The sequence below is a fragment of the Nothobranchius furzeri genome, chromosome 1 (genome assembly GCF_043380555.1).
Source record: "Nothobranchius furzeri strain GRZ-AD chromosome 1, NfurGRZ-RIMD1, whole genome shotgun sequence".
Taxonomy (NCBI): Eukaryota; Metazoa; Chordata; class Actinopteri; order Cyprinodontiformes; family Nothobranchiidae; genus Nothobranchius; species Nothobranchius furzeri.
In genome coordinates this window covers 103,921,999-103,949,979 of record NC_091741.1, presented here as the reverse complement: position 1 = coordinate 103,949,979, position 27,981 = coordinate 103,921,999, and the positions used below count along the sequence as shown (strand labels likewise).

The 27,981-nt window shown below is 46.0% G+C and overlaps 2 protein-coding genes across 7 annotated transcripts; both read right to left on the bottom strand.

The window, feature by feature from the left end:
• Nucleotides 1-971: 971 nt before the first annotated feature.
• LOC107390752 (caspase-3) lies at nt 972-13,292 on the bottom strand. 2 transcript variants are annotated; one of them, XM_015967694.3, is made up of 7 exons: nt 13,184-13,292; nt 11,756-11,839; nt 5,707-5,849; nt 4,715-4,843; nt 1,734-1,909; nt 1,453-1,567; nt 972-1,385 (listed from the first exon to the last, which is right to left on the bottom strand). In XM_015967694.3, exons 2-7 carry the CDS (start codon nt 11,833-11,835, stop codon nt 1,156-1,158), a joined length of 873 nt encoding a protein of 290 aa, XP_015823180.1. In that variant the 5' UTR covers nt 11,836-11,839; nt 13,184-13,292; the 3' UTR covers nt 972-1,155. The 2 variants fall into 2 exon arrangements, with proteins under 2 accessions (XP_015823180.1, XP_054594887.1); XM_054738912.2 differs by lacking the exon at nt 13,184-13,292 and adding an exon at nt 13,007-13,177.
• Nucleotides 13,293-13,706: 414 nt separating this feature from the next.
• Nucleotides 13,707-27,981, bottom strand: cenpu (centromere protein U). 5 transcript variants are annotated; one of them, XM_070552837.1, is made up of 12 exons: nt 25,951-26,107; nt 25,773-25,824; nt 25,646-25,712; nt 25,462-25,570; nt 20,660-20,711; nt 20,415-20,583; nt 20,205-20,325; nt 20,046-20,124; nt 16,939-16,986; nt 16,565-16,626; nt 16,354-16,504; nt 13,707-13,908 (listed from the first exon to the last, which is right to left on the bottom strand). In XM_070552837.1, exons 1-12 carry the CDS (start codon nt 26,034-26,036, stop codon nt 13,837-13,839), a joined length of 1,068 nt encoding a protein of 355 aa, XP_070408938.1. In that variant the 5' UTR covers nt 26,037-26,107; the 3' UTR covers nt 13,707-13,836. The 5 variants fall into 5 exon arrangements, 3 of the variants coding, with proteins under 3 accessions (XP_070408938.1, XP_054594885.2, XP_070408937.1); XR_011520994.1 differs by lacking the exon at nt 16,565-16,626 and adding an exon at nt 27,754-27,981 and having other exon boundaries at nt 25,646-25,824; nt 25,951-26,127; XM_054738910.2 differs by having other exon boundaries at nt 25,646-25,824; nt 25,951-26,109.

The window sequence follows — 27,981 nt, the reverse complement described above, 5'->3', positions numbered from 1 at the left end:
TCTCAGTAGCAATAGAAAACACTACTGGCACATGCCTAGATCAGACTAAGAGCCTTGGTGTTATTCTGGATAGCATCCTGTCCTACTCTAAAAGGGTTCAGATGAAGGCATCTGGATTTGGTTTCTTAAAGACGTTTCTCTTCTCATCCGAGGAGTTTTGTCAGTTCTAACTGGAGTATGGGAGAGTCAAGCTTATAAGCTGTAGCTGTCTGTTGTTATTTAATGAGCAGAAGCTACTCTGAGTACCCCTCCTCTACCTGGTGAGTCATTAGCATCTGTTTCATTTGAACCCTTTTTGATTACCATGACCTGGATGACTGCGAACCTTCATCAGCCTATTACCCTGTCCTACATTCTCATATCAGTCCTGTCACTTGATCAGCTTACAAAACATCAACCGCCTTCTTCCATCTCTTTCTAATCACTCCACCACTACTTTAGCTTAGTCTCTTCTTGCCTGCATTATTTTAACTCACTCCCTTTTGGTCTACCACAAAAGTTGCTGCATAAACTCTACCTGGTCCCAGAATACTGAAATAGTACCTATAATGGGATTGTGTAGTTGTAATGTGTAGAGGTCAGACATAAACACACGTATGTCCCACCGACAGGGCTTCAGATTCACATGAATATAACCGTGACGAGGCATCAGCTTTTGCGTTCTGAGCCCAGGTGGTACCTGAAGTCCAGATGAAACAAAGCCAGGTCAGACGCTCATCTCTGCTCCATAGCACCTACCTATGCAGTAGTTAAGACAGCTTAAAAGGTTGAATTACTACTGTGCACTTATTCCAAATCAAACACTCTCAAAACTTTTCTGTTACAGCTCACTAAAGGGTACCACTTCCAGGCTCATAGAGCTGTAACTGCTCATGTTGCACTGTGTGGGGTTCAAACTTCAGCTAGCAAAGCTACACATATCCTTCAGACACATTTTTCTCCAAAGGAAATCAGGAGATGAGGAGACAAGATTCGGAGTATAATGCATTTATTTCTGTCACTTTGGGTCAGTTAGGGACGCAGAACGTGGTTTGGTTCAAGTATTTACAACAAAAACTCCTCCGTCTGGTTTTAGTCCAAAGTGGTGCTGGTGTATGTATGAGTGTTCCATCACCACACACATCAGGGCCTCTATGCATGAGGAAGTGGACCCGTTTAGCCAGAAAAGTGAAACTCTTTGGTCAACATGGAGACGATGCAGGGGATTTGCTTCTTCCCACTATGCTCACGTTTGCTGGAGCTGGATTCATAGTGCCGCGCCACATGGTTGTTGACTCGGGTCAGAATCTGCATCAGCTCCAGTTCTCCACTGTAGCTTTCCAACATCTTACACAGCGACTGGATGAACCAGGAGCCAGTGTTCACATTTCTCCAGGCGAGGTAACCTGCATGTTGGTTTGTTAGAAAACAAAATCTGGACCGCGAGCAGAAACAGGAAGTGTTTGTGGTTACCTGGAGCTGTGGAGTACGCATACAAGAAGTCTGCTTCCACCGGAATCTTCTCGGAGGTCTGCCCTGCCACAGAATCAGTCTCTACTCCTTCATCCGTGGTCGTGCCACGACATGCCTAATGTTGAAGGACGTGAGGATTATGTCGCTGTGTGTGTGTGTGTGTGTGTGTGTGTGTGTGTGTGTGTGTGTGTGTGTGTGTGTGTGTGTGTGTGTGTGTGTGTGTGTGTGTGTGTGTGTGTGTGTGTGTGTGTGTGTGTGTGTGTGTGTGTGCATACACTTACCTGTATGAAGAAGAGCTTTGGTTTCCCTACCAGACTCAGACAGCTGTGTCCTTTAAAACATTGTACCAGGGTGTCGATCTTCTCACACCCATCGGTGCCGTAAATGACGCCCTCTTTTCCATGGCTGAGCAGCACACAAACAAAGGAAGCGTTCTCACTGTGGTCCTGACCCGAGTCTGCAGACACAACCAGAGTTAGAGCATCACCACAAGATTTCCATTCTTCCAAAAAACCCATGGAGCAACTGCAGCTTGTTCAGAACGCTGCTGCTAGAGTGTTAACAAGAACTAAGAGAACGGAGCACATCACTCCTGTTCTTAGATCCCTACACTGGTTACCAGTAAACTACAGAATAGACTTCAAAGTGCTCCTACTAGTTTATAATCACTCAATGGCATCAGACCAAAATACATGTCAGATCTCATTCCTGTGTACACACCCAATCGGGCTCTGAGATCCTTAGGGAACAATCAGCTGGTAGAACCTCGGGTCAGAACCAAACATGGTGAAGATGTATTTAGCTACTATGCTGCACACATATGGAATCAGCTTCCCCATGACCTCAGATCTATCCCAACCCTAGAGTTGTTTAAAACTAAACAAAACCCTAATGCACTCATCAGCCTTTACATGAATTGTTTCTTATGCTGCATCATCTTCACTGTAATCTGTGATGTAACTTTGTCTTCTCCTTTAGCTCTAAACTGTAATTCCATCTGTGTGTGTTTTAATCTGTGTTTTTATATCATGTCCTGACAATTGTAAAGCACATTGAATTGCCTCTGTGTTTGAGATGTGCTCTAGAAATAAAGCTGCCTTGCCTTAATGGTCGACTGAGCCCAAGTCCAACTGAGTTAACCCTCCATCTAACCACTGTTATGTGTGTGTGTATACACACCTAAAGGATTATCAGGAACACCACACTAATACGGTGTTTGACCCCCTTTCTCCTTCATAACTGCCTTAATTCTACATGGCAATGATTCAACAAAGTGCTGAAAGCATTCTTTAGAAATGTTGGCCCATATTGATCTTGCAGTTGATGGAGATTTGTGGGACGCACATCCAGGGCCGTTCCACCACATCCCAAAGATGCTCTATCGGGTTGAGATCTGGTGAGCGTGGGGGCCGTTGTAGTACAGTGAACTCATTGTCATGTTCAAGAAACCAATTTGAAATAATTTTAGCTTTATGACATGGTGCATTATCCTGCTGGAAGTAGCCATCAGAGGATGGGCACATGGTGGTCATGAAGGGATGGACATGGTCAGAAACAATGCTCAGGTAGCCCGTGGCATTTAAACCATGCCCAGTTGGCACTAAGGGGCCTAAAGTGTGCCAAGAAAACATCCCCCACACCATTACACCACCACCAGCAGCCTGCACAGTGGTAACAAGGCATGGTGGATCCATGTTCTCATTCTGTTTATGCCAAATTCTGACTCTACCATTTGAGTGTCTCAACAGAAATTGAGACTCACCAGACCAGGCAACATTTTTCCAGTCTTCAACTGTCCAATTTTGGTGAGCTCGTGCAAATTGTAGCCTCTTTTTCCTATTTGTAGTGGAAATGAGTGGTACCCAGTGGGGTCTTCTGCTGATGTAGCCCATCTGCCTCAAGGTTGTGTGTTGTGGCTTCACAAATGCTTTGCTGCATTCCTCGGTTGTAACGAGTGGTTATTTCAGTCAAAGTCGCTCTTCTTTCAGCTTGAATCAGTCGATGAGCGGCACAACGGGCCTCAGGATCTCGTCACAGTACCTCTGTGCATTCACAATGTCATCAATAAAACGCACCTGTGTTCGTTGTTCATAACATACGCCTGCCCATACCAGTACCCCACCACCGCCATGGGCCACTCGTTCCACAATGATGACATCAGCAAGCCGCTCACCCACACGATGCCACACACAGTCTGCCATCTGCCCTAAACGGTGAAAACCAGGACTCATCTGTGAACAGACGTGTCAAACGCCATTAAATGTGAGTGTTTGTCCACTCAAGTCACGACAACGGACTGCAGTCAGGTCCAGACCCCGATGAGGATGACGGGCATGCAAATGAGCTTCCCTGAGACGGTTTCTGACAGTTTGTGCAGAAATTCTCTGGTTATGCAAACCGATTGTTGCTGCAGCTGTCCGGGTGGCTGGTCTCAGGTGATCCTGGAGGTGAACATGCTGGATGTGAAGGTCCTGGGCTGGTGTGGTCACATGTGGTCTGTGGTTGTGAGGCCGGTTGGATGTACTGCCAAATTCTCTGAAACGCCTTTAGAGATGGCTTATGGTTGAGAAATAAACATTAATTTCATAGGTAACAGCTCTGGTAGACGTTCCTGCAGTCAGCATGCCAACTGCATGCTCCCTCAAATGTTGCAACATCTTTGGCATTGTGCTGTTTGATCAACCTGCACATCTCAGGGTGTCCTTTTATTGTGGGCAGTCTAAGGCATACCTGTACATTATTCATGCTGTCATCAGCCCCTTGATATGCCACACCTGTGAGGTGGGATGGATCATCTTGGTAAAGGAAAAGTGCTCACTAACACACATGTAGACAGATTTCAGAACAATATTTGAGTGTCATGGGTGTTTTTTGCATGTAGAAAAAGTTTCAGATGTTTGAGTTCATTTCATGAAAAATGGGAGCAAAAACTAAAGTGTTGCATTTATGTTTTTGTTCAGTGTACCTATACATATAAGTATACATATGTGGAAAAAAATTCTCGTGATAGAAACCATTCAACACAAAACAACCACCCTTGACTAAAGCATGGTTGTGGCAGCACTGTGATGTGGGCATAAGTGATGCTAAATACTAGCCTAGAAATCTAGACAGACAGTAGCCAAAGTAAAGGGATTTGGCTCTGCAGGTGGGTCTAGCCACGCAGCACTGGATAGGACAGCTTGTCAGGCTAGCTAAATACCACATGATGCAAAGATTACCAAGAGTTATATTTACATAGCAGACTCTGTACTGTGATTACATTGTTTCAACAGTCTTCTCATTTCTTCCACTTTCTGGTTTTTAAACATGACGGTGTTGTAACCCAGTTTCTTGAAGGTCTTGAAAACTTCATCAGCATCAAGATCCGTGCCTTTACGAAGGTCCATATCTAGAAGGAAATAACAGAACACGGTAAATTTGTGAAACAGGAAGTGTAGCCTGCCTCTTTTCTAGTCATCTTCTAATGCTAACTCATGTTGGCAGAAGATGTGGGTGCTTCTGAACCAAGAGAGAGTGGGCTCAACCCCAGTTTAGTCTCAGATTAACTAGAAATACAGAATGGTACCTAAACATCCTCCAGGAGGAACTCCTCCAACCATCTAACAACAGTTTGGTGATGAACAAGCCTTCTGCAGCATGATGGAGCACTGGGCAGAAGGATTAAGTCGGAACCAGTGGATCAGGACCAGAACATGAGCATGTTGGGTCCAGGAGATCCGGTGGTCCATCCTCCAGAGGCAGGAGGATAAACACAAAGCCAGCATTGATGATGAAGAAAGAGCTCCATCAGTCAGGACCTGGAGGTCAGGTTGGACTGTGGGAGTCTAGAAGGACCAACACTGGATATACTGAGCCTTTTTCTAAATGTGATCACAGCTTTTGAAACTTTCGACAAGCTTGTAATTCTTCAGTAACCATAGAAACATCTGAGTAGGAGTTCCAACACCTTCTCTAAGCTTTAGTCCACAGCTGTGATTCAAACCCAGCATGGAGAAACTTGATTCGTCAGGAGTTTGTACTCGTGGTAAGTATTTCCTGTAGGTCTTCGTTACTACTGTGTAGTTCTTATGTAGGTTCTGCACGTCCAGCACTGGCATGAGCTACATGATAGCCATAGATAACACCAGTTGTTACCTTGGGGTTAGGCTTCATTAACCTTTCACAGAAAACCACCTCGAGTCTGAAACAGCAGCATGGAAGTGCAAGTCCACGTTTGCTTCTAGTCAGGTTCTAACACAACAAAAGACTTACTGGTGGATTCGTGGAACTTCTCGTTGTTGATGATGAGACAGGTTCCGATGCTGGGGTAGGCCATCTTGTAGCGGTAGGAGGGGTCAGAACCTGCTGCTTTACTTCCTGAGCTGGCAGGGACCTTCTTCCCACCTTCAGCTGAACTGAAGAGTTCAAAATACACAAAGACTCATTAAGACACGGATTCAGATCCAGGAGAACTAGTCAGGAACATCGAGGGTCTGATGGCTGAGTTGGGGTGGAGCTTGGAGAACTTGTTGTCCCACAAAACAGAAGGAAGCAGTTAAATGTTCCATTCAGCAGATTAAATTATGTTTGCTTGTGTTTCTGGTTTGGCCACCAGCTGATCAGTCCCAGACAGACTAAAGCTCTTAGCTTCAGGATCAGCTGTGCTGTGGGCCATTGTTGCTAGTCTCCCTTCCGAACAAGGACCGGCCACGAGGACCCCGTCCTCTGTGTTGGTGTGGTCGGAGTAGCTGGTGGGACTGGCGAGTCTCCACATAACTCAGTGAGGAGGAGTTTAGTGTTGGGGGTTAATGATGTACAGGTGACATCACTGGCAGATTGAACACTCATTTGTATAGGACGGCCTTCTCCTACAGATTTTGGTTTCTTGTTTTTAGTCTTTGTTTTGACTTCTTTTAACTAATTTTTATTTTATTTTATCTAAATTTAATCTCATTTGCATTTTATTGTCCTCAGTAATGTCCATGTTCCTGTTTTGTTCTGAGTGTTTTGTAGATTCTCCTGCCCAGCGCCTTGGGCCCTCTGATGGTGGACAGGGCTGTAAGTGAAGCATGATGATGATGAAGGACCCTTTGGAGTGCTTCCTGACTTGTGGTGATTTTAGGCAGGCGCGCAGATAGGGTGGGGGACAGGGGGTTTCAGACCCCCCCCCCCCCCCCCCAGATTCAGATCGACCCCGATCCCCCCCACCACCACCAAGGCCAGAAAGAAAACAAAACCGGAGGTTTAGCGCTTGAAGCTCCTTTTTCCAATTACATTGAATGCAGCATGACTAAACAAACACCGACTCCAGAGGCACCTAAGTGGTTGCTGCTAGGACGCAGGATGAAGCGAAAAAGGCAAGCAACGATTACTGCGTATTTAAAAAAGACCAACAGTGTAAGTAGGCGGCACCGATCTGTCTGTTTATGCATGTTGGTTCTAGTTTCAGTACGTTGTTGTCAGTGTTGGGACTTACCGTAAATCCTCTAATACAGGCCCGGGCCTGTATTTGACTCAAGCTCATCAAGCTCCAGGCCTTTATTGGAAGGAGGGCCAGTATTAGAGGCAGGCCTCTATTTCTATTTGAGCAAAATGAACTAATGGTTCGCTGGAGTTTTTGACAATTAATATTGCGCCCACATTTTCAAAGTTAAACACATTTCTTTTAACAACGGTAGTTTCTGCTTCAGCCCTCTCCCCCCTCCCCCTCCCCCTGCGCAGCGGCCGCAAACTCACTGATGCGCCTGCAGCCACTCGGAGTTCCTGCTGCTCTAAACATTAAAATAATTATTTCATTTTCTTTTCCTCACTTCTGATTACCTTCAATGGTGTCTGTTTGTTGCAACCACCAGGTACAAAAACTAACTTGTTTTTATTTGACTATTTTTCTGTCCTGCCTGTTTATTATCTTCCTGCATCTCCTCTCAATCCTAAAGAGAAACTGCTACCTGGGTTCATATATATTCACCTCATGAGTTACCTTTGAACTGCAGTTCTAAAAGATCTACCGACCACAAAAACAGTGGAGTGCTCGCTGCTTGGCGGCCGTATCAGTGATCGGTGCGTCACCGGAGGACAAGGTGATGCACCCCGCTCCACAGCGAAACGCATCAGGCGCAAATAAAAGACAGAAAACATCAAAGGAAATGAACCGACATGAACGATCGCGTGTTAAATAATTTTTTGAGGTGGCGACACCTGATTTGATAATGTTACTGTGGCCGTGCTCAGGAGGCAGATCTACCGACCGCAAAAACAGCGGAGAGCTCCCTGCTTGGCGGCCGCATCAGTGATCGGTGCGTCGGAGGACAAGGTGATGCGCGCAGCGCCCCGCTCCACAGCATGCAGCGAAACACATCAGGTGCAAATAAAAGACAGAAAACATTAAAGGAAATGAACCAACATGAACGATCGCGTGTCAGTACTGACGCTCTGGCACAGCGCGTTGCCCCCCCCACCCCCCACCCCCCCACCCCCCGAGCGCAGGAGCTTGTCACCTGCTGACAGCAGGCTGCTGTCTTTTCTGAGGGCTGCATCTTGCCGGTCATTATCACGTGACAGCGACTAGTCGACGACAGGCATAAAAAGTCACTATAGTGAACTTGACTAGTTCATACAACCCCTGCTACTGCTCCCCAGAGTGTTCTGCAGCATAATCAGCACGTTCTCTTTGAACTTGATATCAAATTTTCGCCTCCTCTTCGTCTCCGCACGGTTAAAGTTACCCTCGCGGTCTATCACTGGCAAATCAAAAGTGAGACGATGACACAACCACCCCCCGTACTTGCCACAATAAGAGACCGGCCATTATTCACCTCCGCCAACTCAGACACCGGCCAAAATTGGAGACCCGGCCTTTAATTGAATACCGGCCTGTATTAGAGGATTTACGGTACTCGTTATAAGTGCCAAAGCCTCATTGCTGACTTTAACAAGTCTCATCTACAAATATGATCCCTCATGACGTTACATCAGAAGATAGTGGAGATGTGTAACCCTCAGGCTGAGCAAAGTTTGGGAGTTTTTAGAGTTTGAAAAACGCCTCCTGCCGAGAGGCTCCCAGACGGGAGAGGAGGAGAAGCACGCAGCATGAAGAGCGCAAATATTAGATAAAACGATATGAATGATACATTGTAGTGTAAAGCGCTTTGGAGTCCTTACTCTTGAGAGGTGCTATACAAGTGCGGGTCATTTAAAACGTATAATTGCTGGCAGGTATGGTCTTTGTTGACTGATCACTTTGTCTGGTCATGACTGACTTTGATTATGAAGCAGAATATTGACTCTGATGAAGAAATTCACTCATCCAGCCGGGACGATTGACACTGCTGCAGCATCAGACAGCTGGTGCTGCACGAGAGGTGTGTGGAGTTTACAAGCTCCAAACGTTGGGTTTGATGTTGGTTTAACCTTCTCTGGGATGTGATGGATGTAGAAATGATGGTAAAACACAGCTAACGTGACAGACGTAGCGACAATGTAAAAAAAAAAAAAAGAAAGCCGTAAAAAAGAGGCAGAGGCAGATGCTTTTTGTATGTAAGTCAAAGTGAGCCACATAATCATAAAAAAAGTAAAATATAAAATTTAAAAAGAGATTAATATATTTATATATAAATAAAAACTTTCCAAATATAATGAAAATTTCTAAATAACGTAAAAATATGAAGGAACATTTGTTGGTCAGGCTGAAAAGTTTGGGAACCACTGCTCTAAGTGATAAGTGAATTTTGTTTTTAAATATATTTTATGTGCAGTTTTTTAGGGCTTTTATGTTTTCTGTAAAGATTGGTATGCTGAAAATCATTTAATGTTTTGCATAAAGCATGAGGTTTTGGTTAGTAATTGTTGATTGGGAGAATAACAAATGACTGAATTAAATAGTGGAGCGCCTCTTTCGGTGTGCCCCAGGGCAGCTGTGGCTACATCGTAGCTCATCACCATCAGTGTGTGAATGGATGAATGATACACTGTAGTGTAAAGCGCTTTGGAGTCCTTACTCTGAGAGGCGCTATACAAGTGCGGATCATTTATCATTTATAGTGTTGATCAGGCAGAGCTTTGTTGCCAGCGTTCCGCTGCATAATGGCTTCAAACACGTATAAAAAAGTTAGTTTTTACGTAAACCATTGGATGAAATCACACAAACTGACTGAGCTCTAGTTAAGGCACTTGCAATAGTTTGTGTATGTGTACGTGCACATGCGTGTGTGTGTGTGTGTGTGTGTGTGTGTGTGTGGGTGTGTGTGTGTGTGTGCGTGTGTTTGGGGGAGGGTACAATGGAACTTTGTCCCCCCTAGTTTGAAAATCCTATCTGCGCCCCTGGTTTTAGGGCCCGGGCCTGTGTCTCTGGACCGTTTTAGAGGTCTAGCTCAGGGAAGCTACGGAGTTGTCTGGTTCAGGTTTCCTGAGCTCTACCTTGTTTGTTTTTCCTCCATAAACGTTTATTTAAGACAACAACGCGGTCTCGGTAGCGTGGAGAACTACTGGTCATTAGACTGGCTTCTGAAAGAGTCACTGACAGGAGGGAAGAACGGAGGATTGACACACCTGTGTAATGTGTGCTCATGCTGCTGCTATGGTAGCCCCGCCCTGCTGTTGTAGGAAGTGGGTGTCTCCATCTCACATGCTTCAGTGTCCAACAGGAAGTGAGCTGCAGCGGCCACCGTCATTAATAAAACCGGCTGTAACACCGTTGCTGTCGGATTCTCTGATCGAGTCTTTGAAGAACCCAATCAGATGACAATTAGCAGCAAATGAAATGGCCTATCAGAGGAAAGCCCTTCTAGCCAATCAGAGACGAGAAAGGTGGGACATTTAGCTAATTGTTTACAGGTGATTGGTCCTTTTCTCATCTAGTCCCACCTGTTCTATTAGCTGATTGGTTCATTTGTCTGTTCCTCGCCTTTCCTGTCTTCTGATTGGTTTTTCATCTTTGCCCATTGTCCTTCAATTTCATCGATGAAAATGACCAATTTTGGTCATTATCTAATTAAATTTTTTGTTTCATTTTCAACTAAAGTGGCCCCGCCTTCTGCATAAATGGTGTCTCTAGGAACAGAGCTTGTAAAAACGCCTGAAGGTTGCTGCTTAATGGTTTTCATCCCATCTTTGGTTTGTGGCTCTAATTGGGTCTTTGTTCTGTTCAGCAGAGTTAACAGCTCAGTGTGTGTGTGTGTGTGTGTGTGTGTGTGTGTGTATGGGGTGCACACGGGTAGTAAATCACAGCACCAGAACATGGAAGTCTGGGTTCCTCAGGTACAAAAGGTGAGTAGAAAAGACAAACATGATCTTAGTCGACACAACACTGTCTGGTTTTTTAAACTGGTCCTCAGGGACCACTGACCCGCAGGCATGTCTCTGCTTCAGCACACCTGACCCCCAAATTCCACTACCTCCGCTCCGCTCCGGCACGAACTACGCAGCAAAATCGGTCCCGTTGTAGTCAATCAGAGCTATTCCATTACTTCGGCAGTGCGCCGCCCGGCAAAAATAGAATCGATCCTATTTTTGCCGGACGCCGGAGCACCTCCGCAGTCAATGGACAGGAATCACAACCGCCCAACAGGAAAGGGAGCAAGCACAGCTTCCGTTATTTCACAATAAATCGATAAACAAAAGGCATTTTTTGTTTCATATGCACAGGTTTAACAACTTTTAACAACTATCAATGGCGGCTGAAGTTTAAATGCACAAAAGTAAGCCATAAATACAGTTTCTATCAAAGTAGTCACACTTTGTTGATCCAAACACTGCTGATCTCTCAACACAAATGATGGGCAGATTAAACAGTTCATTTTGATGCTTCTCCCACACAACGGGTGTTTGGATCTAACGTCCGCGTTTATTGCTCGGACTGTATCGCAAGATCTCGAAAATCCCGCGCATGCCTGTTTGCCCACCGGAGCGGAGCCGATGTAGAGCGGGTACCAGTAAAAATTGAGTTCGGAAGCGAGCGGCTGCGGAAGCGGAGGTAGTGGAATTTGGGGGTGAGTTACACCAGCTGCTCAGGAGGACATCAAGTGCTGCAGATGCCCGTTAATCACTCATTCATTTAGGTCAGGAGTGAGGCATCAGGGACACGCTGGTGTTCCATAGGGCAACATAGAAAACATGCAGATCCCTGAGGACCTGGGTTGGGAAACACTGATAGTGAACCATGAAGTAACTAGCTGTTAGCCTATCAATTCAGCCAGGACTGAGGTTGAATCATCTGAAACAAGTTAGACTTTAATTCTTCGTAAATGTTCCACAGAGCTCCACGTCAAACATCTGACCCGTCCCTTAGACCTGCTGGGAGGAACGAGTTAATCAGATGAATCACCTTGTGACTGGCCAAGGCATGGCGTCCACGGAGTCCTCAGCACCTTTCTGCTCGCCACCACCGCTGGAGACCTCAGCCATGTTTCTGCACACCATCAACAGAACGAGTTCAGATGGAATTCTGTCTTTTCTCCTGTCCTCCTGGGACCATGTGAAGACACGTCTAACCTGCTTCATTCTCCTAAACAAACAATGCTTTATTTATTCATGCTCATGAGGTCCGACCACACGATGAATGCATTTTATAAACAGAAGCACCTCACTTATTCATCTAGACGAGGTGCTGAAGCTCAAACTGAGAATCAGACTGAAGAAAGGAGATGTAAGAGACTGGTACCAGACGGGCTGGTCCGAGTATGCCAGAACCTGGCAGTATGCTGGGATTTGAACCCACACCCCCAGACTGGTTTGGATGACGGATCAGAACGGGTTCCGATCAAAGTCTGAAGAACTGTCCCAGAACCACAACATGCTGAACTGCAGCAGCAGAAGACCACACGGGATGCAGCAAGACCTCAGTCCAGAACTTCTGGGATGTGGTGGATGTGGAACAGAGGGTTGTCCTCACTGCTGTTCCTCATAGGTCTGAAGCCCCTCAGCTACACAACCAACAAGACTGGAGATGGACACTGACAGTCATCCACATGGATGACATGAAGCTGGACACCAAGAGCGTGCGAGACATCCACTCACTGATCCACACCAGGATCAGCAGCATTGATGTTGGAATGTCACCTGGAGAAGTGTGGTCAGATTGTGACAAAGAAAGAGAAGGTAGTGCACACAGAAGAGGTCTCACTCCCAGAAGGACAGTAGCAGAGGACAGCTACAAGTACCTTGGTAAAACCACAACCTGACTGTAAGGAGAGGAGTCACAGCCAACAGGATCCCAGCAGCTACTCACCTGGTTCATGATCCTATGATGAAAGCTACAGGCTAGCTGTGGCTACACTGTAGCTCATCACCACCAGGGTTTGCATGAGTGTGTAAAGCACCTGGGGGGGTGGGGGTTCTAGGGCTCTAACAGGCCATGCTATTGTGCCCTGAACAGCATTCCCATTCTGTCAGCAGAGATGGGATTTCTAATGAAATCTGTCGGAGCTTTAGTGGTTTTATTTATGAAGAACTTCCTGCTGTAGCTCCACGGGTCTGGTTCTGATGATACTCGCCACCAGGAACGTAGATGGAACTGCTCATGACCTCTGACCTTTAGTACGTCAGTAACAGTAAGAATGAAAATGAAACTTCTCACCAGGTGAAATGAGTCATCCTTGGACACAAATCATTTGTAGCGTTTCGGAGTCACAGAAGAGCTGATCTGAGGTAAATTAGTAGCAGAAGATGATGTACAGGAAGTGATGTAACAGCAGAACACCTTTACCTGGAGCTACAATAAACACAGGGCCAGAATGACAGAACAGCAACATACCTTTCTGCACAGGTGTAGCAGCGACTTGGTCTCACTCCCAAATGCAGCAGCTCCCGGAGCACCGAGCTCTTATCAAATCCTGAAACTTCCACCAATCAGCACAGCAGTTTCTGGGGTGGGCGGAGTTTAGAACTGCCTAGTTATGCTGGAAAGCTTTTCCCGTTTTCGTTAACTGCTGTTCTTCAGAAAAATCCCAATCACAGCAGAATATTCAGCGTTTGTTTAAGCAGCAGCAGGGCACGCCCTACAGGGACAGCTTCACACGGGGTACACATCTCAGCACAACAGCTGGATGGCAGCAGGGCACACCCTACAGGGACAGCTTCACACGGGGTACACATCTCAGCACAACAGCTGGATGGCAGCAGGGCACACCCTACAGGGACAGCTTCACACGGGGTACACATCTCAGCACAACGGCACATGATGCTGGATGGCTTCTTGCTGCATCGTGATCTGTGCGTGAGTCTGGGTTCAGGTAATCTCCCTCCGCTGTAGCTGATGGATAAAAACAACTCCTGACTTGTAGGGTTGAACAAAATCCTTTTTATTTGTTATAAAAGGTTTATAAGTAACAGGAACATCTCCCCCCCATATGCTGAACACGACACCACATACGGAGCTGTGCTTGGAGCAGCTCCGCCTTCTCATCTTCATGGCTGATGACCTGCCTCCTGAGCCAGACTCGTCTCCAACAGCAGAGCTGCTAAGCTGGAGGCTCCATACTGCAGAGATAAGAAACAACCTTTAATACAGCACCCCTCAAAATAGAAATCACAAGAGTGAAAAGTAACAATAAAGCATAACATAAAATAAAGATGGGAAAAAGGAAAAGCTGTGGTTAACGATGTGAGGAGAGGGAAAACTACAGGAACTCAGGATCCCTGAAAAGACAGAATAGGTAGACAGCAGAATAAGGGGAGGAAGGTGATTAAGGTCACGCAAAAGCCAGACACGGGTTTCTTCCATAAGTCTTCTGCATTGGTGCTTTAGGCTGTGAATGTAAACCAGGGTCCACAGCAGGACCTGATCTGGTTCTGACAGGACAGATGTTGTCCAGGACGGAGAGGCAGTGCTCATTAAAGTGGTTGAGCGTTCCACAGCTTTGGGGCAGCATGGACAAATGCTCGTTCACCCCGTGGTTTGTAACGCATCCGGGAAGTGCAAAGCAGCAGGTCAGCCGACCTCAACCTGGGCGTGGGTACATAGGGAGTGAGCAGGCCAGAGAGATGGGGAGGTGCCAGGTCGTTGAGTGCTTTAAAGACAAAAGTCAATAGCTTCAACTGTACTTGGAAAATGATGGGGAGCCAGGAAAACGTGACAGGACAGGGTTAATATAGCTACGTCGGTGCGTGTTTGTCAAGAACCTGGCAGCAGCGTTCTGGATGACCTGCAGCCGATTCAGGGCTGACACCAGAGCACCAACTAGGAGGGTGTTTGCATAGTCCAGGTGTTGTTCGCTCTTCCTTAATGAAAAGTGCACCTTTCCTGCTGCGAAACACGGAGAAGGTTGGCTGATGTTTTGGGGATGTGCGAGCGAACAAGGCTCTGGAAACCTGCTCAGAACTGATAGTAAAACGAACGCAGCAGCTTCAGAAATCCTGGAGGAGAATTTGTGCTCATCAGCCTGAAAGCAGACTGGATGTCCCAACTAGGCAATGATCCAGAAACCAAGGCCGAGTGGACCTGCCAGTGGAGTGGCCATCTCCGTCTCCTGGAAGCTCTGTGGGACGAGCTCTGACGTGATGTTCATGACAGATAATGGGTTAACAGGAAGCTTTTTGTTCAGAATGGACTGTTACCGTTAGATTATATACAGAATAGGGTTGGGCATCGTTTGATTTTGAACGATTCCGATTCCAATTCCTTGTTTTGATTCTGGTTCCTATCGATTCCCGATTCCGATTCTATCAAGACATGACATGCTTTACATGAGCCAGCTAACCACAGGTCCTACTTGATGAAATAATCTGAACTTCAACATAATTCTATGAACAACAACATCACCTTCATTTAGACAAAAACGTGTTTTGGAGAAAAAAAGAAAAAGACTTGCAGCACAACCAGTGTGTTTGTTTCTGACCACGACCAAAGTCTGGAAGAATCCTCTGGGATGAGAGGCTAAATGTCTCCAACACATCCAGAAACGTCCAGCTGTTTTCAGCTAAAACTCTCAGGATGATCATGTCCAGGATGACTGAGAACTACACCTCCATGCTGCAGCAGCACTCAGTCAGAACAGGAAGTGAAACTTAAATGTAGCTGCTGTCGGTAACAATCTAACAGATTTTAAACATAAAACTCTCAACAGAAATAGTTCAGAAAGGAAACTAAAATGTTCACAACTTTGTATGTGATTTATTATTATTATTTAATGTGGCAGAAGCTGGTGTGTTCCACCACAGAGAAGATGCTCTAACTTGACTAATTATTCTACAGGTTATTGTTCAGCCTTCTGACGCTCACACTCACACTCACACACACACACGAGCATTGGTGAGTAGCTGCGTCTGACTGCTGAAGCTCCGTGTGTGTTTTTATTCCTGCAGTGAGACAAACTCCAGAGTTTGTTCTTTAAAGCTTCTATTAAATGTTGACGCATTTTAACAAGTGTCCTCTACACTGCAGGAGTTAAAGTTTACATTACGGAGTAAAAGTTCGGCAGAGGCGTTTGTTTATATTTGACTGCTGCGTGCCGGGTGGGGTGGGGGGGTGGACCTCGGTGCAGCACAGACAGCTGGTATGATCAGCTCTGAAAAGCGTTGATCACAATTTGCAGATCACGTTTATTTTTCCACGGAGATCGGCCACGGATTCCTCTTCCGTCGGCATTCTAGGAATCGAAACAAAAAACTTTGAACGATTCTGGGAAAAATGAACAGTTGGAACCGGTTCCAATCGATGCCCAACCCTAAATTACAGAACCTTCTCCACAACGACCACAAAAGACACCAAGATGTCATTGATGTTTCAGGAACTGGGGCGAGTAAACCTTTTGACACAACTATATGTACAGATGTCCATAGAGCACATGCCTCCTGTCAATCTCCTGATGTCTTTTGCTCTGATGGTCACATAAGTGAAGTTGTGGCATCTTCTGTTAATCATCCAAGTCCAACCCCTGTCTAGCCGTGACCACAAATCAACGTTATGAACACAATGACTACCACCTTTACCGTCTCTTTGTCAGCGCGGCGCTCCAGGTAGAGCGAGTGAAGTCTTCTGATGTTCTGGAGGAAGGCCTGGCCTTGCTTCAGGTCAGCTAGTCTCTGTTGGAGTCCAGTCTCCTCCTTCTGGAGCAGCCACAGCTGCCTCTCTGCCCTGCAGGGTAAAGCACATGCTGCAGACCCTTCTAAAGACCCCAAAGCAACTGTTTCTCACCTCATCAGCTCCTGTTTTACTTCCAACAGCCTCTGTGTCTTTGTGTGAATCAGTGACCCCACCTGACACACACACACACACACACACACACACACACACACACACACACACACACACACACACACACACACACACACACACACACACACACACACACACACACACACACACACACACACACACACACACACACACACACACACACACACACACACACACACACACACACACACACACACACACACACACACACACACACACACACACACACACACACACACACACACACACACACACACACACACACACACACACACACACCATCAACACCACAGCTGCCAGTCTACAGGAACCATCAGGCAGGACATTGTTACCTTGGTGTTCTTTCTTTTTCTCGCCTGAACCTTCTCAAAGTTAGAGATCTGCAGAGAAGAGAAGAAAGGACCATCTGAAATTCCCATGTCCTACAGGTTTGTGAATGTTCTGTGATCTACCCTTTCCCGAATCAAGACCATGGTCTCAAATTTAGAGGAGCTGATTCTCATCTCAGCTGCTTCCCACTCGGCTGCAAACCGCTCCAGCGAAAGCTGAAGTTCACGTTCTGATGAAGCCAACAGAACCACATCATCTGTAAAAAGCAGAGACTTGATCCACAGACCACCAAAACGGATGCCCTCCACACCTTGTCTGCGCCTAGAAATCCTGTCCATAAAGGTTATGAACAGAATTGGTGACAAAGGGCAGGCTTGACGGAGTCCAAATCTCACTGGGAACGAGCCCAACTTACTGCCGGCAATGTGGACCAAGCTCTGACACCGGTCATACAGGGTCCTAACAACCCGTATCAGAGGGCCTGGTACCCCATACTCCCGGAGTACCCCCACAGGGCCTCCTGAGGGATGCGGTCAAATATCTTCACCAAATCCATGTAGTGTTCAGCATAAATGAGTACACCCCTTTAAAAAGTACTAATTTAATCAGCAGCTCGATGAACAAAAGAACAGTCTCCAGAATGTTCTCCAGGCTGGTTTTATGGAACACGTGTTTAACTCCATAACATGAAATTAACTTTAATAAAATAAGTTAGATACAAAATCTTCAGTTTTACTAAAACCGGTTGAAGCAGAAATGAATCCACCCCACAACAAAAACTACTACATCCAGTATTTATTATGACCAGGGTGGTTTCCAAGGACAGCACCAAGTCTTCTAGGCATGGGATGAACAAGATGGAGACATATGGCAACATCTGTCTTTTTCCATTCTTCCAGAAGAACTCTTCTAGAGCCTGGATGCTGGATGGAGAGTGATGCTCTACTTGCTGCTTCAGAATTCCCCACAGGTGTTGGACTGGGTTCACATCAGGTGACTTGTCCATCCAACCACCTTCACCCTGTTCTTCTTCAGAAATGCAGCAGCAGCTTTAGGCGTGTGTTCTGGATCAGTGTTAGAAAAGTGCACGACAACCACGTGCATGGAGTGATGGCAGCATCTTCTCCTTCAGTACAGAGCCGGACACTGTTGAGTTCATGATACCATCAATGAGATGCAGCTCCTCAACACCAGCAGCACTCATGCAGCCCCCACGAGGACTTCCATCTTTAACGGTTTGGATCACTGTTGCTACACAATTGTGACTGACGTGTGAAGCTGTGCTGATCTTCTTGTAGCCCTCACCTTTTATGTGTAAAGAAATTATTTCCTTTCTCAGATGTTGGGACATTTCTCTTCCATGTGGAACCGTTGCTGACATCATGAAATGGGAAGGGCTTTTCTTTGTGCAGTAATGCTCTTTTATAGTCACCTGTCTGCTGGACTGCTCTTAGATGATTCATCAGACTCACCTGTGGCTGAGTTCCTGTCACGCCGGGGACACACCGGCTGCCGAAGCGCCGCAAAACGGGTACCGCCTTCATTCGGCGCCCTTGTTATCCTATTCTATAGACCACATGGGCCGCCGAAGCGCCACGCGCCAGCCCGCGGCGATCGTTTTGGCGTCTGCTCTATTTTTTTTGCGAGCCGCGGTTCAATTCTGGCAGGAAGTCAAACTTAGACATAAGAGGCAGGCCGGTAAATTGAACAAAATAAAGCATTTCAAAATACAATTGTTCCGTTTTTATAATACTGTGATTAACATTTGATGAATTAAGCGGCTCTAATTACTATTATATTAATTAATTTATCATGGCTCCAGGTCTCAGTCGTTCACCACAGAGAAAAGGTGGCCTAGAGGCTGACCGATGTGGGTTTTCTAAGGCCGATATCTAAGGTTGATATTTATACATTTTAGCAGCACATTGATTGTGAAAGACAACCGAACACTCACTGTGTGCTATTTAAATTAAATAGGTCAATAAATCTCTTAAAATGTATTGAACTTCAAATAAAAAACAAACTCCAAACATAAGAAAAACAGGTGTTGGGGTCCTTCCTTCAGTCTAATAGTGGCGACAGTCGCCACACAGGTGCCTGACGGCAGATAGAGAAATGATTGAATATATCGGCCGTCCTCCGGTTTCTCGGCCCTCTGACACTTACGCTCACACAGACGAGCGTAGCCGTCTTAGCTGCATTTGGCTGCTAATACGCGTTTTTATTTCTGCAGCGAGCCTTAGAAACTCTCCTCGCTCCACCCAGTGTGTTCTTTAAAACTCGTGTTGAATTCACCGTGTTGGTGCATAACGAGCTTCCTTTTTGTTTTCAGGATGCAAACTTGACGTCAGTCTCACGGAGTAACATTTCAGCAGACACAGGGAAGGGACGCCATGCTGCACTCACAGTAAAGTAGGAGCAACGGACAGCTGGTGTGATCAGCTCAGAGGCATTGATCAGATTTTTCAGATCACGGAGATCAGCCACAGACGACTGGGAATAACGGACAGTTAATCCTGGTTCCAGTCATGCCCAGCCCTAGTCATTAGTAACACTTCACCATGAGATAATGTGGGAAAGCGTCTAGATATCGGTATCGAGGGTAGAAACACCAGTGTCGGCCAGCTGCTAGTCATGACTTAAGTCTCTTTGTGACGGAGTTAAAGTTAGCTCTATCCACCTTCCCCGGGAATAAAGGACCAGACCACATCAGGTAAACACGAGGAGAAAACAGGGCCCTGGAGTGGTGACGCAGCAGGTTAATAATCCGAAGTGCTCAAGGCAGAAAGATTGGGTGGGGAACCACCAGAGGCAGCACAAACGAGCAGGTCCCGGAGTGGAGGGCTGAAGGAGTCAATCCAGTTCATTTATGAAGCTCCACATCAGGACCAGAGTCGTCTCAAGGACCTCACACAGTAAACAGGTCAGGTCATCACGCCAATCAGTAACAAGTTTCCTATACAAGGAACCCAGCAGGTTGCATCGAGTCACTGACTAGTGTTGCGAGTCTTTACAGCAGTGTCAGCAGCTGTGATGGAAATGTGGTGGACGGGATCTTGGTGGAGCAGAATATCAGTAGGGGTGGAGGTAAAAGAATGTGGTACTACACCTGTTCCAGGAGATGCTCTCGGACGTTATCGGAGAAACAGCGGACGGACTGTTTGACTGCTGCAGACTCCACAGTCTCACTGAGAAGATGAAGACAAACCGAGCCGCTGCTTTACTTCTCCTGATGGAACATGACGAGATGAACAAGTGTGACGTTTACCTGTACTGGTCACAGAAACCCAGGAAGGCATCTAGAACCACCTGAAAATGGGTTCCTTTCCGTGCCAAGGGCCTGGTCTTCTGTCTGTGCCTGCTGGCTTCATCTCCAGCTGGTGCTCTGCCTTCATGAGGAACAACAAGTGTAATGCTCCAGAAGAAGCTCATCACCACAGAGAAGTCAATAACTCTGCTCATCTCTTTCATTTCTCACCTGGCTTTCTAGACGTTGAGCCTCTATAGGAGGACTTTACAGGCCCACCAAGTCCCAGCACTCTAGTCTTCTTTGCGTTTGGTACCCAGATGTCTTCTTCGCCCTCTTCCTCATCAGAGGTCAGAAGCCCTCTGTGGCAATGCTGGACTCCACCAGATTCATGCTCCTCCTGAAAGACGGTCTACAGAGAATCAGAGCTGGAAGTATTTTCACCGACTTGGACATGTAGACATGGAGATCTTTACTTCTGATCCAGCTTCTCTCTCCTCGTCCTCCTGCTGCAGAATCTCGGCTGGTCTAGTTGGAAAAGCAGGAATGAATCTAGTCAGTGAGACTAAACCAGACCACTACTAAACAGATGTGTGAGCAGACATTAGCATCAGTAGAAGAACGTTGGGCTGTAGACATCCCTCCTCTGCTGTGTTGATCAGACCTTCAGCTTCTACTGCAGGGCTGTTCCGGTCCGGGCCTGGAGGGCCGGTGTCCAGCATGTTTCAGCTTCAACACGCCTGATTTCAATCAGCAGCTCATCAGGCTTCTGATCAGAGCCTGATGAGCTGCTGCTGGTGAGTCACCCACTGAATCACGTGCGCTGGAGCAGAGAAACCACTAAAACATGCTGGATGCTGGCCCTCGAGGCCCGGACTTGAATAGCTCTGGTCTACTGCATCATGAACATACAGCAGAACTTATGACCCTCTAAAGGCCGTTCATGTCACACAGCGAGAACTCCAGAAAGGTCTCACACGGTACGACAAGACTTCAGCGAGGCAGACCGAGCGGCGTCTCTCTCCAGCAGCACACCTACCAAAGCAGACGTCGCTAAGCAGACCGCCAACCAAAACACTTCTTCTAAGTGTCAGCTCATGACCCAGCTCGTCTTCCTCAAAGAGGAAGCCTCTTTATTAAAACCCTCGCGTTGGCGTCAGACTCCGGCTGCAGGTCTCCTTAGAGAAACCTACTCATGCTTTTATTTCTAGTTGGCTGGACTACTGCAATGGTCTCCAAACTGGTCTTCCCAAAAAACCCATGGAGCAACTGCAGCTTGTTCAGAACGCTGCTGCTAGAGTGTTAACAAGAACTAAGAGAACGGAGCACATCACTCCTGTTCTTAGATCCCTGCACTGGTTACCAGTAAACTACAGAATAGATTTCAAAGTACTCCTACTAGTTTATAATCACTCAATGGCATCAGACCAAAATACATGTCCGCTCTCATTCCTGTGTACACACCCAATAGGGCTCTGAGATCCCTTGGTAACAATCAGCTGGTAGAACCTCGGGTCAGAACCAAACATGGTGGAGATGTATTTAGTTACTATGCTGCTCACATATGGAATCAGCTTCCCCATGACCTCAGATCTTCTCCAACCCTAGTGCTGTTTAAAAATAAACTAAAACCCTAAATCAGCCTTTACATGAATTGTTTCTTATGCTGCATCATCTCCACTGTAATCTGTGATGTAATAGCTCAACCTTAAATCTGTCTTAAACTCTAAATTATAATTTAATCTGTGTATATTTTTATTTGTGTTTTTCTGTTTGTTGTTGAGCCATTTAATGCTATTATAAAGCACATTGAATCGCCCGTGTTTGAAATGTGCTCTATAAATAAAGCTGCCTTGCCTAACTGTAGCCCACTGACCCATCATGGTGAACGGTGTTCTCCAGTGGGATGGCCTTTGTCCACCAGGAGGTTGGGACATTGGTACACCTTCATCTATGAGGCCATGCTTGGATTACTACCACCTACAACTTAATGCAAGTCTGCGAGAAAAACCAACAGCTGATACTCTGTGTTCTGTTTGCTCACACCGAACCGGGCTAAAGGGCTTTGGTTCACTCTGCTCCTCCTGCATGGAGCAGGCTGCAGGAAAACTGAAAATGAACCCAGTTTGACTACATTTAAAACCAGACTGAGAACCCTTGAGACGGATTCCCTGTGTTGTCACTGCCTTCTGTAATCCAGGACATCACATGTCTGTGTAACTGTAACTTCTGCTGCCTCTTGGCCAGGACTCCCTTGAAAATGAGGTTTCAATGGGACCTTCCTGGTTAAATAAAGAATAAATGAATACAAATGTGAGATTTCCATCAACAGCAAAGAGATCTCATGTTTTTGTGGGGGGGTTTTATGTTCGTGAGCTCATCTCACACATAATCAGTTTTTATAATGTATCTGATGGTCTAAATGGTACTTTCATTATTATAGTATAACTGCGGTTTAACTTGGGCTATTAACAGAAATAATAACTTGGTGTGTAGTTTATAATCCACATTTTAAACCAAAGCTCAGAGAGGCAGAGTCTTGCTGCTGCGGCATACCGAAGGTGTGTTTTCATTAGTCGGTTGCAGACGGGAGTCGTAGGTTTTCAAGCATGCTTGAAGACTGTTGGACACTGATTTGGGTCGTGGGACGGCTCATAAAGCTGTCGCAGAGCGGGTCACACTGGATGATCACAGATTTACAAATCACCCTCACCTTCACCGTTTTTTAATCAAATGATGCTCCCAACGAGGGATCTGGAGGAGTGTGTGATCTGGGCCTAAGACAGTTTCAATCCCTCTCACATAAAGCATCTCAGCAGCTGGCCACGCCTACCCACACCATGACTGGCTGATATGAGGTGAGCAGTGCAGAAACCTGGGAGGGGCTTGGAGTAAAGCTGCTGCTCCTTCAATGTCAGCAGTGCAACATAACTTAAGGACACCACGGACGTCTCCGCCCACATGCTCTTAGACGTCGAGAAGGCTGCATAACCCTGACATCAGGGTGTGAACAAAGCCTGGCTGCACAACAGATGTTGGTAAAAAGAGGGTGTGGGGGCATCTCCGCGCTGTTACGGACTTCCCTTTAGCTTACACATAACTTGCTTTTTATGACGACTGAAGCTGCTCCTAAAGGTCCCTCCACGGTTCCTGTGAACCTTCTTGTGGCCTGAGCTCCAGCTCTAACGGAGACAAGCTCCTGGAGCTCTGCATCGCTCCATTTTATCCTCTCAGCTGATTCAGTTTACAAAGTTTACTTCTACTTCCAGTACAGTTACACAGCCTGAGCTCGGTGGCAATTCAACACGCGTGCATGACACCACCCTCTGCTGTACGAAGGCGAGACCTTGAACTAGGAGTCTGCCATTGCAGTAACAGGACTACCAAGCTTTGCAGCCATATTCCAGCATTGCCATGCAGCCACGGCGCTTTCATAAGATGCACTGTGGCGGCATGGCGCCGTGTTCCACGGATACGTATAAATGGTAAACGGCCTGTATCGCTCTAGCTTCTTAGGGTTCCACAACCCCCCAAGGTGCTTCACAACACAACCAGTCATTCACACGCTGGTGGGGGTGAGCTATGATGTAGCTACGGCTGCCCTGGGGCAGAGGCGAGGTTGCCATAACACAGGCGCCACCGGTCCCTCCGACCACCACCAACAGGCAAGGTGGGTTAAGTGTCTTGCCCAAGGACACAACAGCAGTGTTGTCTGGTGGAAGCCGATATGGAACCTGCAACCTTTGGTTTACTGGACAACCCGCACCGAGTTACGACTGTCTCATGAATGAAAGCAGGAGTTGTTTGCTGGTCAGGAGCACACAGCTCAAACGTAACGCCTCCTCGGTCGCCAGTTCTGCTCTTTGTTTTTACGGACAGAATTTCTCGGTGCAGCCGTAGGGTGGAGTGTGTCAAGTTTGGACCTTTTCTCTGCTTTTTTGCTAATGATGTGGTCCTTTAGCCTGGCAAGCCAGACTAAATAAATGTATTATTTAGTTTGGCCACGCTCCATTGACGGCTCTCGGTTGTGGGGCGGGTTCTACCGTTGTCTTTCAAATGATCTCCGCATTCCACTGGACAATGAATGTGACATACTCTTGTTTCACTCTGTTGCATCATCCCACCCACCAGGCATATAGAGTGCCCTGATTGGCCCACAAAGTTGATAAAGCTCTGTGATTTGTTCACTAAGCAGATAGAGCACTATGATTGGCCCACCATTATGGACCAATCATAGCTCTTTATGTGTTTGAAACCCCTCTAGAGAGCTGTGATTGGCTAGCCAGAGTCCTGGTAGGAGCTGCTGAGGTTCCAATGGAGCATGCCTAGACCATTCTTTGCAAAGCAAGAATTTGGTCTAGTTCACTAGGCTAGTGGTCCTTCTAAACTGCCACCAGCTGAGTGTGAAGCTGCTGGGATGAAGATCCGCACCTCCTAAATCATGGCCATGGTCCGTAACTGGAAAAGGGTAGCCTGTCATGTCTGGGTGGGGCAGAGGGAGATGGAGCGGTGGTGATGCGGATGCTAAGCCGGTCTGTTTTGGCGAAGACGAGTTAAACCAACAAGCAAAGCTCACCTATGGTGGCCAAAAGAATAAAATAATGAACACATGCAGCTGAAAGGAATTTTCTCCTCAGGTGGCTGGGCTCAGCCTCGAAGGTAGGGGGAGGAGCTTGGACATTCTGGAGAGATTTAGGCAGGTGAACTAATACAGACAGATGAAGGAGCATACAGGTATGTGTTAACAGTATTAACATCTGGAGGTACTTAATAATGGATCACTCCAGATCAGGTACACTTGATCATTAAGGACGGGTGTTTTCCCATGGCTGTACTGGACCTAAACCATAAAACTCAACTCGTTCTCCAGACACCACAGGAATGGGTTTCCTCATCCACTCCTCGGAGATGATGAACACCTGGTGCATTACAGTATGGGTCAGCAGGAGCTCAGGAGGTAGAGCGGGTTGTCTAGTAATCAGAAGGTTGCATGTTCGATCCCAGAGAATGCTGCTGTTGTGTCCTTGGGCAAGACACTTAATCCCCTTTGCCTACTGGTGGTGGCCAGAGGGACCGGTTAGGGTTAGGGTGCCAGTGCTCAGCAGCCTTGCCCCTGTCAGTGCGCCCCTGGGCAGCTGTCGCTACATCGTAGCTCATCGCCAGCGTGTGAATGGTACACTGTAGTGTAAAGCACTTTTGAGTCCTCGAACTCTGAAAGGAGCTTCACAAGTGTGAGTCGTTATCGTTTACAGTGAGGACCAAACCTTCCTGATGTTACCTGGTTTTTCTCCTCGTCCTGGTGCCCCCCTGCTCCATCTCCTCAGCGGCTCCACCTGTCTCTGGGAGGTCCAACTCCTCCTCCATGGCTGTGCTGTGCAGTGGTTTACCTGGGCACACAAAAGCGTTGGTAGTTAGACGCCAGGTTTGGAAGAGACCCAGTCATCAGTAGCAGAAAGACTCACAGTGGTTGCACCGCAGCCCCTCCATGAAGATGGCTGTGTCGATGGCAGACAGGTCAGGAGAACCCACCTGAACACCAGAGCCGTTTAAGGGTCTAGTCGCTGTTTTATCGGTTCTACATCTTCCTACCTGGTTCTGCTCCTGCGGGCCGGGGCGGACTTGGGCTCTTCTCTTTCTGGCGCTGCGGGTTAAGGTAAAGGATAAAATAAAAGCCAGGCGGGAATGGGTTAAACCGTTAGGTGTTCTTTTAGCTAAAACTAATAAACACGCAGTGAAACAAGCTCAAGCCGCTTCACAAACGTCTTACCTCATTGCGCTCGTCCTGTTGATTTCTGTCGCGCGAGCAAAGTCAGCTTCCCGCAGTAATTTGGTTTGAGTTCCGGACTGAACCATTCCAGTTCTGGGGTAGGGGGGCTTCTTCTTCTTCTGTTCTTTAATGGCGGGTGGCACCTAGCTTGTAGGTGCATTTCCGCCATCTGCTGAGCTGGAGTGTGGATTTATTTTATAACTCTCGATTTAGAAGGTTCTTTTATACTCAGAGATCCACCTTCATTTTCTTTTAACTACTTTGTGCCCGTGCACTCATATACAGAGATAGACGCACCCCGCCTATGGGCATGCACGGATTATATTAAGGGGTGCAGCATTTGTAAAAGGTGTCATTGGTTGCCCAAGTCTCTTTTTGTCAAGGTCGTGCTAACAGAGCTGGGGCAGATTTTTTTTTAAAGAACTTTTAATGAACCTTTGCAAAACGAACAAAAGTGACTACATTTATAAAATTTGTTAGCAGAATGACATTACAGAGTAGTTCCGAAGTTCGTGTTCATCTCAACTTGCATTTTGTAGATACAATTCAACTTGGTATAGTAAGACAATAAACAAACAAACAAACAAAAAAACACAACAAAAAATCAAAACAAAAATAGAACATGAAAGGATACAAGTAAGACAGCATGAAAAAAACAAATTATATGTGTATATAAATACAAATTTTACAAGGGGAAGTTAAAGAGCAAACAAGATCTATTGTGTATACAATCCAAAAAGCGGTTAGACATTAGTGTTCATAATGAAATTAGAAAGCTTTATAGCATTGGGGGTGGACATTTTACCTAAGGATCTCAACAGCAGTTTAATTTCATTTTTGAGATTATTCCACGTAGGTGGATTTTTGAGATATCGGCATTTGTGTATGAAAATTTTTGTTAAGATTATGAGATTATTAATTAGAAATTCATTATTTTTATCTTTTAGTATAATGCCAAATAAGATATCTTCAACTATGAAATTGTTTATATAAATTTGATTGGAGTTCAGCCAATCCTGGAGAGAATTCCACATCATTAAAATTTGATCACATTCATAGAAAAGATGTTTGGTCGATTCATCGTTTTGTTTGCATAAGTAACATTTTTCCACATTGAACTTAAATCTAGTTTGTATAGAATGGTTAGATGGGTAAATATCATTCAAGGTTTTAAAATTGACTTCTTTATACTTTGGGGGTGTAACAGAATGGAATGCTGGTGCAGCCATATGTAGGGGAACGAAATTAGGCTCTGCAAATATGTAAATATGGCTGATTTTGGTTAATATGTACCAATCCTAATTTAGGCTCTGTTACTTAATTTGTGATATTAATTTTATTAATTAATAACCAAATTTTATATTGTTAAGAAGACTCAAAGGTTGTTTTCATCGATAAACTGACGATAATATCTGTGTGTCTGTGTTTCAGTTCAATGAGGAAACCAGTTTGACAATTAAAAGTTTTAATTCTTCAAATTAAACTAATGATTTTGAAATTGACAAACAGGAAATAACAATCAACATTGGCAACTTTGTGGGACAATCTTTAACAGTTGATATGCTGTTCTTGCTCAAATAGACCTAATGTTGGGGAAGGAAGATTGAGAGTAATATGATGTGGTTATGGATGCGTGTGTGTGCAAAGTGTAGTGAGAATTGAACATGAGGTGAGATGAATGCGTGTGTGCATCTGATTTTGCTTCAGGAAGAAACAGGTGTCTGAGTGAAGTGATGGTTTGGATAAACTTAGGTTTAGTTGGAAAAGATGCATCAAAACGCTATCTGTCGTGTTCTGCCTCACCGAAAATCGGACCCCCTGTTGGACCCGGGACGTCACCTTAGGATGATGTTTCATCCAGGGCACCTTGGCTGGCAAAGAAGACAAAGATGCGCCGCGAACCGGTCCAGAGTTGCCCTCGGTACACGTTGATGGTAAAGCGTTTTGTCGATGCGCTTTCTTAAGTTAATTCACTCAGAAATCAAAGACTCTGTATGAGTCTGCGTTAGAAGTTGCGATTCAGCTGTCCTG